The sequence below is a fragment of the Aristolochia californica genome, unplaced genomic scaffold, assembly GCF_029961685.1.
Source record: "Aristolochia californica isolate CCGP_79_NKW_82.1479 unplaced genomic scaffold, dmAriCali1.0.hap1 SCAF_15, whole genome shotgun sequence".
Lineage (NCBI taxonomy): Eukaryota > Viridiplantae > Streptophyta > Magnoliopsida > Piperales > Aristolochiaceae > Aristolochia > Aristolochia californica.
In genome coordinates this window covers 1301287-1314563 of record NW_027181826.1, presented here as the reverse complement: position 1 = coordinate 1314563, position 13277 = coordinate 1301287, and the positions used below count along the sequence as shown (strand labels likewise).

At 38.1% G+C, this 13277-nt stretch overlaps 1 protein-coding gene across 1 annotated transcript; it reads right to left on the bottom strand.

Moving 5' to 3' along the window:
- Positions 1 to 4672: 4672 nt before the first annotated feature.
- On the bottom strand, positions 4673 to 11632 carry LOC137952113 (cytochrome P450 CYP82D47-like). Its single transcript, XM_068799182.1, has 5 exons — positions 11534 to 11632; positions 6711 to 7616; positions 6008 to 6626; positions 5434 to 5685; positions 4673 to 4881 (listed from the first exon to the last, which is right to left on the bottom strand). Exons 1-5 carry the CDS (start codon positions 11630 to 11632, stop codon positions 4673 to 4675), a joined length of 2085 nt encoding a protein of 694 aa, XP_068655283.1.
- Between the last annotated feature and the right edge of the window lie 1645 nt (positions 11633 to 13277).

The following is a 13277-nucleotide window of genomic DNA, read 5'->3' as shown; positions in this document are numbered from 1 at the left end:
TTAAATTTTTTTCATTGATTATTGAATAAGGTTTATGCATAATATTATGCAATATTTATTAATAATTTTATGCACTATGTATAGAAAATTTTCTGTTGGGTTCATGTAAGAGGTCATGCCCAATTTTAAGTAAAATTTATACATATTTTATGTATAATTTATTTGATTTGTATTTGATGCAAAGTTTTAAATGTAGATTGGAGCTTGAACCCGCCTTGAGCTCGAACTCATACTCGGTTAAAATTCTTGGGCTCGAGCTCGATTCCAATTTTAGTCATGAGGTTGGGCTCTGCTCGAACTCGAGTTTGAAGAATTGAAATCATGCCCAGCTCGAACATTTGCAAGTTTGAGCTCGGCTCGATGCCACCCCTAGTTTAAGCATAAAGGTATAAGAATGATATGAGTTGATCCCAGTAGCGAGAAGTGACACTTTTTTTTTAAAATCTATTGCAACTTCTATCGTTTTTTATTTCCTATTAAAATTGAAATAGTGATTTTCATTGCCCCTCACTTTAATCATGTTTGCTAGAAGAGACAATTATAAGGATCTTCTATATTTGGGGATAAGCCTGCTCTGGGAGGGTTTGGCTCAACCACTGGTCAAATAGAATCATTTGGAAGCACATTTCACCAATCATGTCTTGCATTTAGTAATAGCTTGTGCAATTCCTGTATTCCTTTTGGTGCAGCGGTGTACTCTTAATTTCTGTGGTCCAATCCTGCCAATAAGCCTCCATGGTTTTAGAGTATCAGCAAACACGCAAAGTCAAACAAGTGCATAACAAGCTTAACAAACATGTAAGGTCAAATAAGTGCATCCCGTATTGGAGGTGAGGCCTGTTTTATCCCTTTTTGTTTTTTGGATACTTGATCTTGTTATGATAAAACATGTACTGATCAAAAGTAATTGATTTCGTTAATTGTCTTTGGATTGTAAATAGTTATTAAGGGGTGGCTAGTGCACTTACCTAGTGTAAGTGAAAGTGAAAGCGATAGTGAATTACCTAGTGTAAGTGAAAGTGAAAGTAAATCACTTGTTGGTGTTAGTGTGGTAGATATAAAGTGCACTGGAAAACCCTTTCTTGCGTTAGTGCCCAAAATGAAAAATATAGTGTAAACAAGAAAATGAGTTTCTTTTTATAATATACCTAAATAAATCATATACCTAAACAGATAATTAACCTAAACAAACCTGGTTACTACCCTAATAAGTAATTTAATGTAGTATTAAAATACTAATTAAATCAGATATTTTATTAATAAATTAAGATAAATAACAGTCCACTCCTTGCAATTATCCACTTGATCACTATATGCTTCGGATACATCAGGTTCCATATTAATCAAAGTTCCAAAAAACGTGGAAGTTGTAAGCCCAAATATTATCACTATACATCTTTGCGAGTAATAGCAAGATAATGAGTACCTAACATTATAATGTAGAAGTATAGATTTGTAAGGACTATGGACACCACCTATCTCCACATTGGTATGATATTGTCCACTTTGGGCCTAACCCCTCACGGATTTGCTCTTGGGCTTTTGCCCCAAAAGGCCTCATACCAATGGAGATTGTGTCCACACTTATACATCCAAGATCCTCCCCACTTTTAGTCAATGTGGGACTTTAGTTTTATACCCAACAAACCTCCCCTCAAATAAAGGACCACACCGAGTCTCCCCTCAAACAATCATCCATCTGTCCACTCTCTACCAACCCGGATATCCACTCCAATGCGTTGGAAGCACACGCCTTACATGCAGTACCACCTGTCTCAAGAGCATGTTCTATCCAGATCAACTCCTTTTCACCGTGTTGGGACTAGGACACGTCCATGAAGAATCAGGAGCACACCACCTGTCCAATATAGCACATCCATGAATCCCTTTGCAATCTAATTTGAGGCCCACCACCTTTGTTATACATTCAAAGGATCCCATCTACCATGGCTAACTCTAGGGTATAGCTCTGATACCATTTGTAAGGACTATGAACACCACCTATCTCCACATTGGTATGATATTATCCACTTTGGGCCTAAGCCCTCATGGATTTGCTCTTGGGCTTTTACCACAAAAGGCGTCATACCAATAGAGATAATGTTCACACTTATATATCCATGATCCTCCCCACTTCTAACCAATGTGGGACTTTGGTTATATACCTAACAATCCTCCCCTCGAACAAAGGCTCTGATACCAGTTGTTGGGGAAAAACTGACCGATGACAACAAGACAAGTAACAAGTAATCATGAACGACACACAAATTTACGTGGTTCGGCAAATTGCCTACGTCCACGGGAGCTGCAGAGGATTTTCATTTTAAATCAAAGGAATCACAATATAATAGAGATGTTTATCTGTTACAGCAATAGCGTCGTCCCACTGTCTCACACAGCAACGACATTGTCTCTCACAGCAATGACTCTCCGCTACCTCTGCCAGCAACACTTGAGACGGCTCCCTACTACCTCTACCAACAGCACCTGAGACACCTCCCTGCTGTCTCTGCCAGTAGCACCTGAGACGGCTCCATGCTGCCTCTACCAGCAGCACCTGAGATGGCTCCCTGCCGCCTCTACCAACAACACCAGAGACGCCTCCCTGCTGCCTCTGTCAGCAGCACCTGAGACGGTTCCCTGCTGTCTCTACCAACAGCACCTGAGACGCCTCCCTGCCGCCTCTGCCAACAGCACCTGAGACACCTCCCTACTACCTCTACCAACAGCACCTGAGACGCCTCCCTGCTGCCTCTGCCAACAGCACCTGAGACGCCTCCCAGCTATAGCGAAAACATCGAGACTCAAGCCAGTCACTTCCGGTGACTGCGCTGAAACCCGAGCCAATCTCTTTCGACGACAGCGCCGAAACCCAAGCCAGTCTTTTCCGACGATAGTGCCGAAACCCAAGCTAGTCTCTTCCGACGCCAACGTCTAACCCTGAGCCAGCCTCTTTCGGTGATAGCACCGAAACCCGAACCAATCTCTTTCGACGACAGCGCCGAACCTCAGTGAGAAAGCTCCTCTATATCTGATTCCCGAACTTTCTCCGACTAGCCACACACACTAACGCAAAGATCCGAAGTCCCAAGCCTCCACGACTCTCTTTTCTCCGGCAACAACGAGAGCCACCCGAGCTCTCTCTCTTCCGTCGACGACGAGAGCCTCCCGAGCTCTCTCTCTTCCGTCGACGGCGAGAACCTCCCAAGCTCTCTTTGTTTCTCACCGTGACTTGAACCTGCTCTGTTCCAACAGCACCGTCGAACGATAGTTCTCCGCCTCTGAGTCATCTCGCGAAGCTCTCAGACCCTCTTGCTTCCAGGTCCGAGAGCTTCTCTCCGAGACCCTTCTCTGTTCCAACAAGTCCCGAGCTGCTTCACTCCGTGGCATCATCCCTACGAGAGTCAAAGGTTGAAGCATCTCGATTTCTAGCTATCGTAGCTTGCACTTACACCGATATAGTAGATCCAGCGAGAGGGAGATATTTTCGTAAGTCCCGATAAGGAAGCTTATTGAAAAACAAAAATACCCTTCATCTCCCTTGAGTGGTGGGCCAGGGTCCACACTACTCAACAATTCTCCCACTTCAAAACTGGTTCACCCACTGTATCGTCCTCTTCCTCAAACATGACCTCCTCCACCTCTGCATCTCATTGACCATTTCTTCATGCAATTTCTCAAGGGTCACACTTTTTGTGGCCAGCTCCCACTTGCTAGACTTTTCATCTTGCAAGGTTTCTCTGTAACTCTACGAACTGTAGCTGCATGAGTGGACGACTCTGGATCTGACTGTGGAATAATAGGAGTGCGTGCTCTGGACCCACTCTCCCCGTCACTTGCATCTCTGCACTACACGGTGTCCTTGTACACAATCTTCTCATCTCTCTCTAGCCATCGTTTTCCCTCAGACCCGAACCTCAACTCTGATACCAGTTGTTGGGGAAAAACTTACTGATGACAACAACATGTAGGTATACTGCAAACAATGATGAAAGAAAATTGATTACAATGATAATTATGGTTTAAGAGCGACCACCACAGATTACAATGACAATCATGAGGGAACCAGTAAATCAGAACTGTAAAAAAATTACCTGCGCAATAACATGAGTCATCATTCCATATGCTATTATAACCAACAAAGTAAAGTAGTGTAGTGTGATACATAACAGGGAAACCTAGAAGAAGGAGTCTAGAAGGAGTCATGCACAAGACGGTCTTGTGTAAAAAAATAAAAAAATTATGGAAGGATGTCAATTTTTTATAAAAGAGGGAGAGAAATATACAAACTTAACTAAGTGGGCCTTCCTCCACAACAAGGTGTTGGAGGGTCCCAAGTACAATTCAAATGAGATGTTATATTACATATTTCAAAGTAAATGTCCCACTGCCGCCAAGGAGGATTGTTTGCCTTTGCGCACCACTCAATGACAATCTTGGAGTTGCCTTCCATAAAGTGGGCACCCACAAGATGGCCCTGGAAGACCTGAAGTCCCTTGAGTAATCCACAGAGTTCTACAATGGTGGAGTTGGAGATTCCCAAAGGGCCAATGAAAGAGTAAAGGAGACGATTGTTTTCATCATGGATTACTCCTCCAAAACCAGTTGGACCTGGATAGCCAAAGGTGCTGCCGTCAAAGTTCAGCTTATAGTGGCCCGCAGGTAGAAGAGATCAGATCGCCATTGTTGGAGAACAAGTAGGGTGCGCCATCTTAGCAATCAATTGCCAGTTCCCTCTGAAATTAGTGCCGCCGAGGTAACTGAATTCTTTGAGAGTCATGAACCAATTGTGTAAAATATGTACCACGTCTTTTTGCAATTTTATCTTTGCAAGCACCAAATCAACCTCCACGGTAGGAGGCAGGATCTTTCCATCAAACTCTAGAGATAACCCCAAAATATTGAAGCAAATGTAAATATACATTAGACAAAAAAAACTTAAACAGTTCAAAATCATAATACACAATGTATTAATTACTCATGGATTAGATGCAGGCAAATCTACATGAAAAAAATAATTTTTACAAAGGTTTTGGACAACTCCCACAATAAGGTTTTGGACAACTGGATGGATGCTTCGACTTAATATTCTGTTTCAGATCATAAAGACGATCAGCAAGTTAAGGCATAGGAAGAAATTCATGGCCGCTCATGGAAACGGAAACAGCTGGATAAAGGAAAACCTAGAAGTATTTTATGTAAGAGTGCTACAATTTCAGCTACAAAGCTATTACCAAAAACCCTGGTTTTTAAACTAATTATTTAAAAGAATCCATACAAAGCGAAAACAAAAATTGAACCCAATTTGTGATACAGTTTGATGGTGAAAAAGTAAGTACAGTGACATCCGAACTCTGAATTTTTCAGATACTCTTGAAAACCTAGCAGTGTAGCAACGATTTGAATACCTAGCAATGAACTCAATTGTGATACCTGATGCTGAAAGAACTATCCCCTCAATGAAAATTAGAATACCGAGCCCCAACCATGTGAGGAGAAATGCCCCTTCATTGGTCTTCTGCAGGTCAGAGTCGGACTCTTTTTCAAGGGAGAGGAGAGATGGTTTCTTGATAGGAGTGTAACGGACTACAGAAGCCCTTTCTTTGATTCGCTTCTTCTTGCTACCTTTCTCTTTCTCTTTTCGTGTAGAACCGGAAGAATTAACGGGAGATCCAAAACCCAGCCCTTTAGATTTTGTCGAGTAAAATAGATAAAGAAAACTATTAAACCATAACACATCATTGTAATGTGCAATACTGCAATAAAATAAAGTCCATACAAATCCTACCTGCATAAAAGTTTGAAAGCATGAAAGAAGGAAGTTACTATTGCATATGTATTATTTCCTGAATCCATGAAAGAAGGGAGTAAGACAACGTTGGGAGAAGGACCCTAAACCTATTACACGATGATAATGGAAAGATAACATAAAGGGAGCTTATACAAATACAAAGGGATCAAGGAATCATGGGGTGACCATGACAATAAGATGCACACCCATACTAACCATACAAATTAGAGGCTAATCGTGGGGTGAGAATGACATCCAGGGGATCCAGCATAGGCATGGTTGTCCCTGGGCCGCCTCTCATACCCACTCTCTCACCATCTCGAGTATCTATATCAAACCCATGCAGCAGACGGGCCAGGCTGAAGTGCACAACTTGCAGAGCCGAAGTGATCCCTGGACACATTCGCCTCCCACTCCCAAACGGAATGAACTCGAAATGTTTACCTCTCATATCCATATCTCGATGGCTGCTGAGAAATCTCATTGGCCGGAACTCTTCTGGCTCCGGCCAAACACGGGGGTCCCTATGCAGTTTGTAGTGATTGGCTATTATGCGTGTGCCCACTGGGACAAGGAATCCACCAATGTTACAGTCTTCCATGGATTCGTGGGGTAGCGCAAGAGGAGCGGCAGGATAGAGACGCAGTGATTCCTTCACTATGGCTCGAATGTACGGCAGGTTTTCGATGTCAGCTTCGTTCACTGTCCTATCCTTACCGATGATGGTGTCAATTTCGTCTTGTGCTTTCTTCAACTCATGCCGATGATTGAGTAGTAGCGAGAGTGTCCATGTTGAGGTGACGAATGATGTGTCTGTTGCTGCTATAATCAGAGTCTACAAGATTGAAGCTATAATCAGGTTTTTAGAGAAAGCAAAAGAAGAAATACAATATTCAAGAAAGAGGAAATTGAAACATACTAGGGACGTCGCCTTGATGTACATGTCGGAGTCATCGCCGGCATGTGTTTCCGTTCGATCTGCGTTGGAAAGCATGACGTCTATGAAGTCTCCGTCATTCTTAGACTCGTCGAGATTTCTCCTCTGCCGATGTTCATTGACCCATTGTGACATGATGGAGTCTAACTCGTTGGAGATCCTTTTCATGGCACTGATGTGCCCCTTCAAATCAAGCCATTCGAGGCATGGAACTGCATCCGAGGGCACAAAAGCCCCCGTTAACACAGTGAACTCACTAATTGCTTGCTTAGCCCGCCTCGCCTCCTCAAGATCTGTGGTTATGTTTGATCCGAAGTACCGCTTCCCTGCAATCATCATCACAATTGTGTTGAAGGTCAAGTCCTGGAACCATTCCTTCATATCCACTTTCACTGGGAGTTTATTGTTCTCCTCCCACAGCTCATGCAAATGTTTGATAGACAGACCGACTTCTGTAGCACGCAAGTGCTTCAGTGATTCCAGACGATGGGACGAAAGAAGTTCGATGGTTGCGAGCTTTCGTGAGTCTTTCCAGAAGGGTCCATAAGGGGCTAGCCCGAACATTGTGTGGTTGTAAGCTAGGTACTTCCCAGCAGCACTTCTTGGTCTTGTCGCAAGAATTCTATCGTTGGTGCCGAAGCATTCCTTCGCCAACTCCCAGCTACTCACCACCAGAGTGCGATGAACACCCATCCAGATTGTGAACACAGGACCACATTTATCCGCCAGCGCTGCGAAAGTCAGGGCGAGTGGCTCGTTCCCCTGTAACAGAGGAAGATGACCGACCACCGGCCACCGGCCTGCAGGCTCCGGTGGCTGTCCAATTCCGGTCGCCTTACTCGTTCTTCGAACAACACAGAATGTAGGCGAAGACCACGGCCAAGAGCCCTACAAACAGAAGAATAGCTTCCATTCCATCTGCGCCGAGAAGACCATGGCCTCTCTAAAACGCTGAGAATAAGTAAGCTTGGACGATTGCAGACTTTTTCAATGACAGCTGTGAATAAGTAAGCTTGGACGATCGTCCTTCTCTTCTTTTTAACATTTCTTAAATGCAAGAAAGGTTCGATCGTTTCGGACACTGAGAAGAAACAAAGAAGAAACTCCACTGAAAACTCATAAAAAAACATTGTGGAAACAAAATCTTATGAGAAACAAATCACAAACGGACAAAACTGATAAATAATATTTAATTATATAACTTTCATTAACCATTAAACATATAAAAAATGTTATTATGTAGGCTTGTGAGCCTGTTCGTGCGTTCTTCTTCTTGTCTGTTCGTTCAAGACAGACCTTGAATCCATTGAGAGCTCAATTCCAACTCAACTCTGTTCGTTCAAGTAACTCTCAGTCTCATTGATAACGTCAGATAATTGGAAAGATGAGAGAACGGTCTCGTTAGTTTATCTGGACACTTTATTTAATTGATTTTTCCTACATCTTTCTGGTGATATTCTATGGATCATCCTTTCCCATAAGGTGATATTCTAATTACTTGAAGTCATTCATATTTTTAATTACTTGAAGCAGAAATTAAATGTATTCTTGTTGATTAATGCCAAGAGATAATTAATTGGACCTATTAGTGCATTTTTCAGGAAAATAAATAAAAATTAATAATCAATCTCATACATTACCATACTTATCCGATAAATTTTCAGTAAAATAAATAGTCAAGTACAAAATTCCCATGAAAATTTACCTTATGTTGAACGTATTGAAACATCAAGGATCAAATATTTATTCAAAAAATCTCCATATAGTTTTCCAGCCCATCTTGTTTGGAAAATTTTACCTGAAAAATTATATGATTTTCCTTGTAAGAATTTCCAACTAGAAAAGTGTTTACCAGAAACATGAGGCACTAATAGTCTTTGGAAACATATTTCTACTAGAAAATCCTTTCCAAAATTCCTAGAAAAGCCACTAACAAGGCCTAGTTTCCTAATTTTATATTTTTTGCTATATTTCTTTTATATGTATTGATCCATTTTAGTTTCCCATTTTGTTTCCCGTTTCATTTCCTATATTTGCAGCTAATGCACTTAACATCTATTGATCACAACGAGTGCACTAATTGAACACTGAAAACACACAAATAAGGTGAAGAAAAAGCTGAAAAGTTTTAAATTTTTTTTAAAGAAAACAATCAAATGAGGTATCAACCCCCTCTCTTCCTTCCTACTCGAGTGATAAGAGACCCAAGCAGTTTTTAAATATAATTTTTTAAATAAATTTTTTTCTCAAATATATGTAAATATTATAAAAAGTTTTAAATCTTATTTTTAAATTAAATTTTTTATATTTTAAATTTTACATTATTTAATGTATTTATATTATGTTATATTAGTGTATAATTTTATTTCTCTATTATAATAATATTTTATATCATATAACATAAAATTATATTATATTTTATAATTAAATTTTCTATGTAGGATATTGTATTAATAAAAATATGTTAAAAATTTGATAACTTTTATAATATTCCTTTAATTTTTTGAAGTTTTAAAAATCTTAATGTTTTACTTTTAAATATAAATCATCTTTAATAATAAAACTATAAATTGTATGTCCAAAAAAATTCAAATCTTATAAGTACGTTCACTTGGTTAAAACCAAGGTTTAATGACTTGGAACCACCCAATGGCACTTATAAGATTTTAAATTCTATGGAAACCTGTTACCAAGAAAAGTATTTCTAGTTTTTCCTACAATACAAATTTCCTCCCAATGGCACTAATAGGCGCCTATCAAATCCAAGATAACAAGGAAAATTTAAACAGATTTCTTCATTAGAAAATTATTCAAACTTCCAATCTTTATTGCACCTTTCTTGACTTATTGGCATGGTATAAGGACATCTATGTGAAACTTTATTTGTGGTCTATGATGATTATATAGCCATGGGTAATGTGGAAATAAGTAATGCATAGATTGTTCCAAGTATTTGCTCTATGGGTGTATCCACAAATCATAGGTCACATTCTTCATCAAGTTCAAGTTGGTCAAAGTTAATGACTTATGTAAAACAAGTGGAAATAATGAATTCACCAAAGTCAAAATTTGAAAATTATCTTGAAGAAGGTGAGTAAATTTGTGAGGAAGTTTCATAATATGATTTTGATGTTTTAGAATAGTGAAAAGTGAATAATTTAAAATTTCAGGTAATATCTAAGATGGCAGTAGACATCCTTGCGATTCCCATATTTATAGACACCTCAAAGTCTACTTTTAGTGCTAGTGGAAGAGTATTTTAATATTTTTCTCTACATTAAGTAATTAGTAGTGGAAGAGTATTTTTTTTATTAGATAATAATAAGTTTATTCTTATTTTTCATAGGTTGAGATTTTGCTCATACGAACGGGGACTTATCATATTGTTTTCTAGCACGATGAGAAAGAGCTAGAGTTTATAAATTTATACTGGATTTAAAGTTTTTGTTTGGGTGATTGTAAATTTGATATTGATTTTTCATTTATATTTTTTATTTTGATTATTGAATAAGGTTTATGCACAATATTATGCAATATTTATTAACAATTTTATGCAGTGTATAGACAAATTTATGCAGGGTTTCTGTACATAGGTCATGCCAAATTATAAGTAAAATTTATACATATTTCACGTACAGTTTAGTTGATATATATTTCATGCAAAGTTTTAAATGTAGATTGGAGTTTGAACCCGCCTTGAGCTCAAGCTCAAACTCGGTTAAAATTCTTGGGCTCAAGCTCGATTCCAATTTTAGGATTGAGGTTGGGCTCCGTTCAAACTTGAGTTCGAAGTATTGAAATCAAGCACGACTTGAACATTTGCAAGTTTGAGCTCGGCTCGATACCACCCCTGGCTTAAGCATAAAGGTATAAGAATGATATGAGTACATCACAGTAGCGAGAAGTGACACTTTTTTTTAATCTATTGCCACTACTATCGTTATTTATTTCCTATTAAAATTGAAACAGTGAATTTTCATTCCCCCTCACTTTAATCATGTTTGCTAGAAGAGACATTTATTTGACAAAGAAAAAAAAAGTTTTATTTTATATTGCAAGGATCTTCTATATTTGGGGATAAACCTACATTGGGAGGGCTTGGCTCTACCACTGGTCAAACAAATCCATTTGGTAGCACATTTCAGCAATTCACGTCCTGCATTTAGTAATAGCTTGTGCAATTCCTATACTCCTTTTCAAGCAGCGGCGTACTCTTAACTTCTGAAGCCCAATCCTGCCAATAAGCCTCCATGGTTTTAGAGTATCAGCAAACACGCAAAGTCCAACAAGTGCATAACAATCTTACAAACATGTAAGCTCAAATAAGTGCATCCCATATTGGAGGTGAGGCCTTTTTTATCCTTTTTTTTTTGGACACTTGATCTTTCTATGATGAAACATGTAGTGATCAAAAGTAAATGATTTTTTTAATTGTCTTTAGATTGTAAATATTTATTAAGGGGTGGTTAGTGCTCTTAGCTAGTGTCAGTGAAAGTGAAAGTGATAGTGAATTACCTAGTGTAAGTGAAAGTGAAAGTGAATCACTTGTTGGTGTTAGTGTGGTAGATGTAAAGTGCACTAGAAAACACTTCCCGGTGTTAGTGTCATAAATTAAAAAAAATGTAGTATAAACAATAGAATGAGTTCTTTTTTATAATATACCTAAATAAATCATATACCAAAACAAATAATTAACCTAAAAAACATGATTACTACCCTAATAAGTAATTTAATGTAGTATTAAAATATATTAATATACTAATTAATTAAATAAGATATTTTATTAATAAATTAAGATAAATTACAGTCCACTCCTTGCAATTATCCACTTGATCACTATCTACTCTGGACACATCAAGTTCCATATTAATATAAGTTCCAGAAGACATATTATCACTATACATATTTGCGAGCAATAGCAAGATAATGAGTATCTAACTGTATAATGTAGAATTATAGATGTATGTATACTGCAATGAATGATGAAAGAGAATTGAGTACAATGATAATCGTGGTTTAAGAGAGACCACCATAGATTACATTGGCAATCATGAGGGAAACAGTAAATCAGAACTCTAAGAAAACTACCCTCACAATAACATAGTCATCGTTCCATATGCTATTATAACCAACAAAGTAAAGTAGTGTAATACATTACAGGGAACCTAGAGGAAGGAGTCTAGAAGGAGTCATGCACTAGACAGTGTTGTGTAATTATGAAACGATGTAAAATTTTTATAAAAGAGGGAGAGAAATATACAAACCTAATTAAGTGGGTCTTCCTCCATAACAAGGTGTTGAAGGGAAACACCCTGCTTAACTTGAGAATTTGCCAAGTGATTGGTAGACTTAAAGACTAGGGTCCAAGTACAATTCATATGAGATGTTATATTACATATTTCAAAGTAATTGTCCCACTACTGCCAAGGAGGATTGTTTGCCATTGCACACCACTCAATGACAATCTTGGAGTCGCCTTCGATAAAGAGGGGACCCACAAGATGGCCCTACAAGGCCAAAAGCCCGTTGAGTAATCCGCAGAGTTCTACAGTGTTGGAGTCGGAGATTCCACAAGGGTCGGTGAAGGAGTAAAGGAGACGATTTTTTTCGTCACGGATTACTCCTCCAAAACCAGTTAGACCTAGACAGCCAATGGCGTTGTCGTGAAAGTTCAGCTTCAAATGGCCGGCGGGTGGAAGAGACCATATCGCCATTGTAGGAGAACGAATAGGGTGTGCCATCTTAGCAATCAATTGCCAATTCCCTCTAAAATTAGTGCTCCTAAGGTAACTGAATTCCTTCTAAGTCATTAGCTAATTGTGTAAAATATATTCCACATATTTTTGCAATATTATCTTAGCAGCCACCATTCTTGAAGCATTTCCGTTGTTCATTAATAAAATTAGAAAGACGTCCTTGCGGTAGATAGAAACATATCAACCTTCACTGTTCTTCAATAACATTTTCCATATGTTTATGGTTTATAAAAGTTATTCTAAAGTTATATAATTAAATGTTATTTATCAATTTCCTTCGTTTGTGTTTTGTTGCTCATAAGATTTTGTTTCCACGATATTTATTTATTAGTTTTTAGTTGAGTTTCTTCTTTGTTTCTAAATCAAAATACTTTTCTAAGGCACCGTTGGTACCCTGGTTGGGAAAATTATATCTCAACAAAGGCTAAAAATGTATTCCTATGATACACATTTTCAAGAAACCTTCAAATAAAATCTTATTAGTGACTTACAACGAAATTACATGAAAATTTTTAAAATTTTCTAAAGAAAATTTATGGGACCTATTAGTGCATTTCCAGGGAGATAAATAAAAATTAATAATCGATCTCATACGTTACCATACTTATTTGATAAATTTTCAATAAAATAAATTGTTAAATACAAATTTCCCATGAAAAATTGTTTTGTGTTGAAAATATTATAACATGAATTATCAAATGTTTATTCAAAAAGTTTCCTTATGGTTTTCCAGTCCATCTTGGTTGGAAAATCTTACCTGTAAAATTACAAGATTTTTCTAGTAAGAATCTCC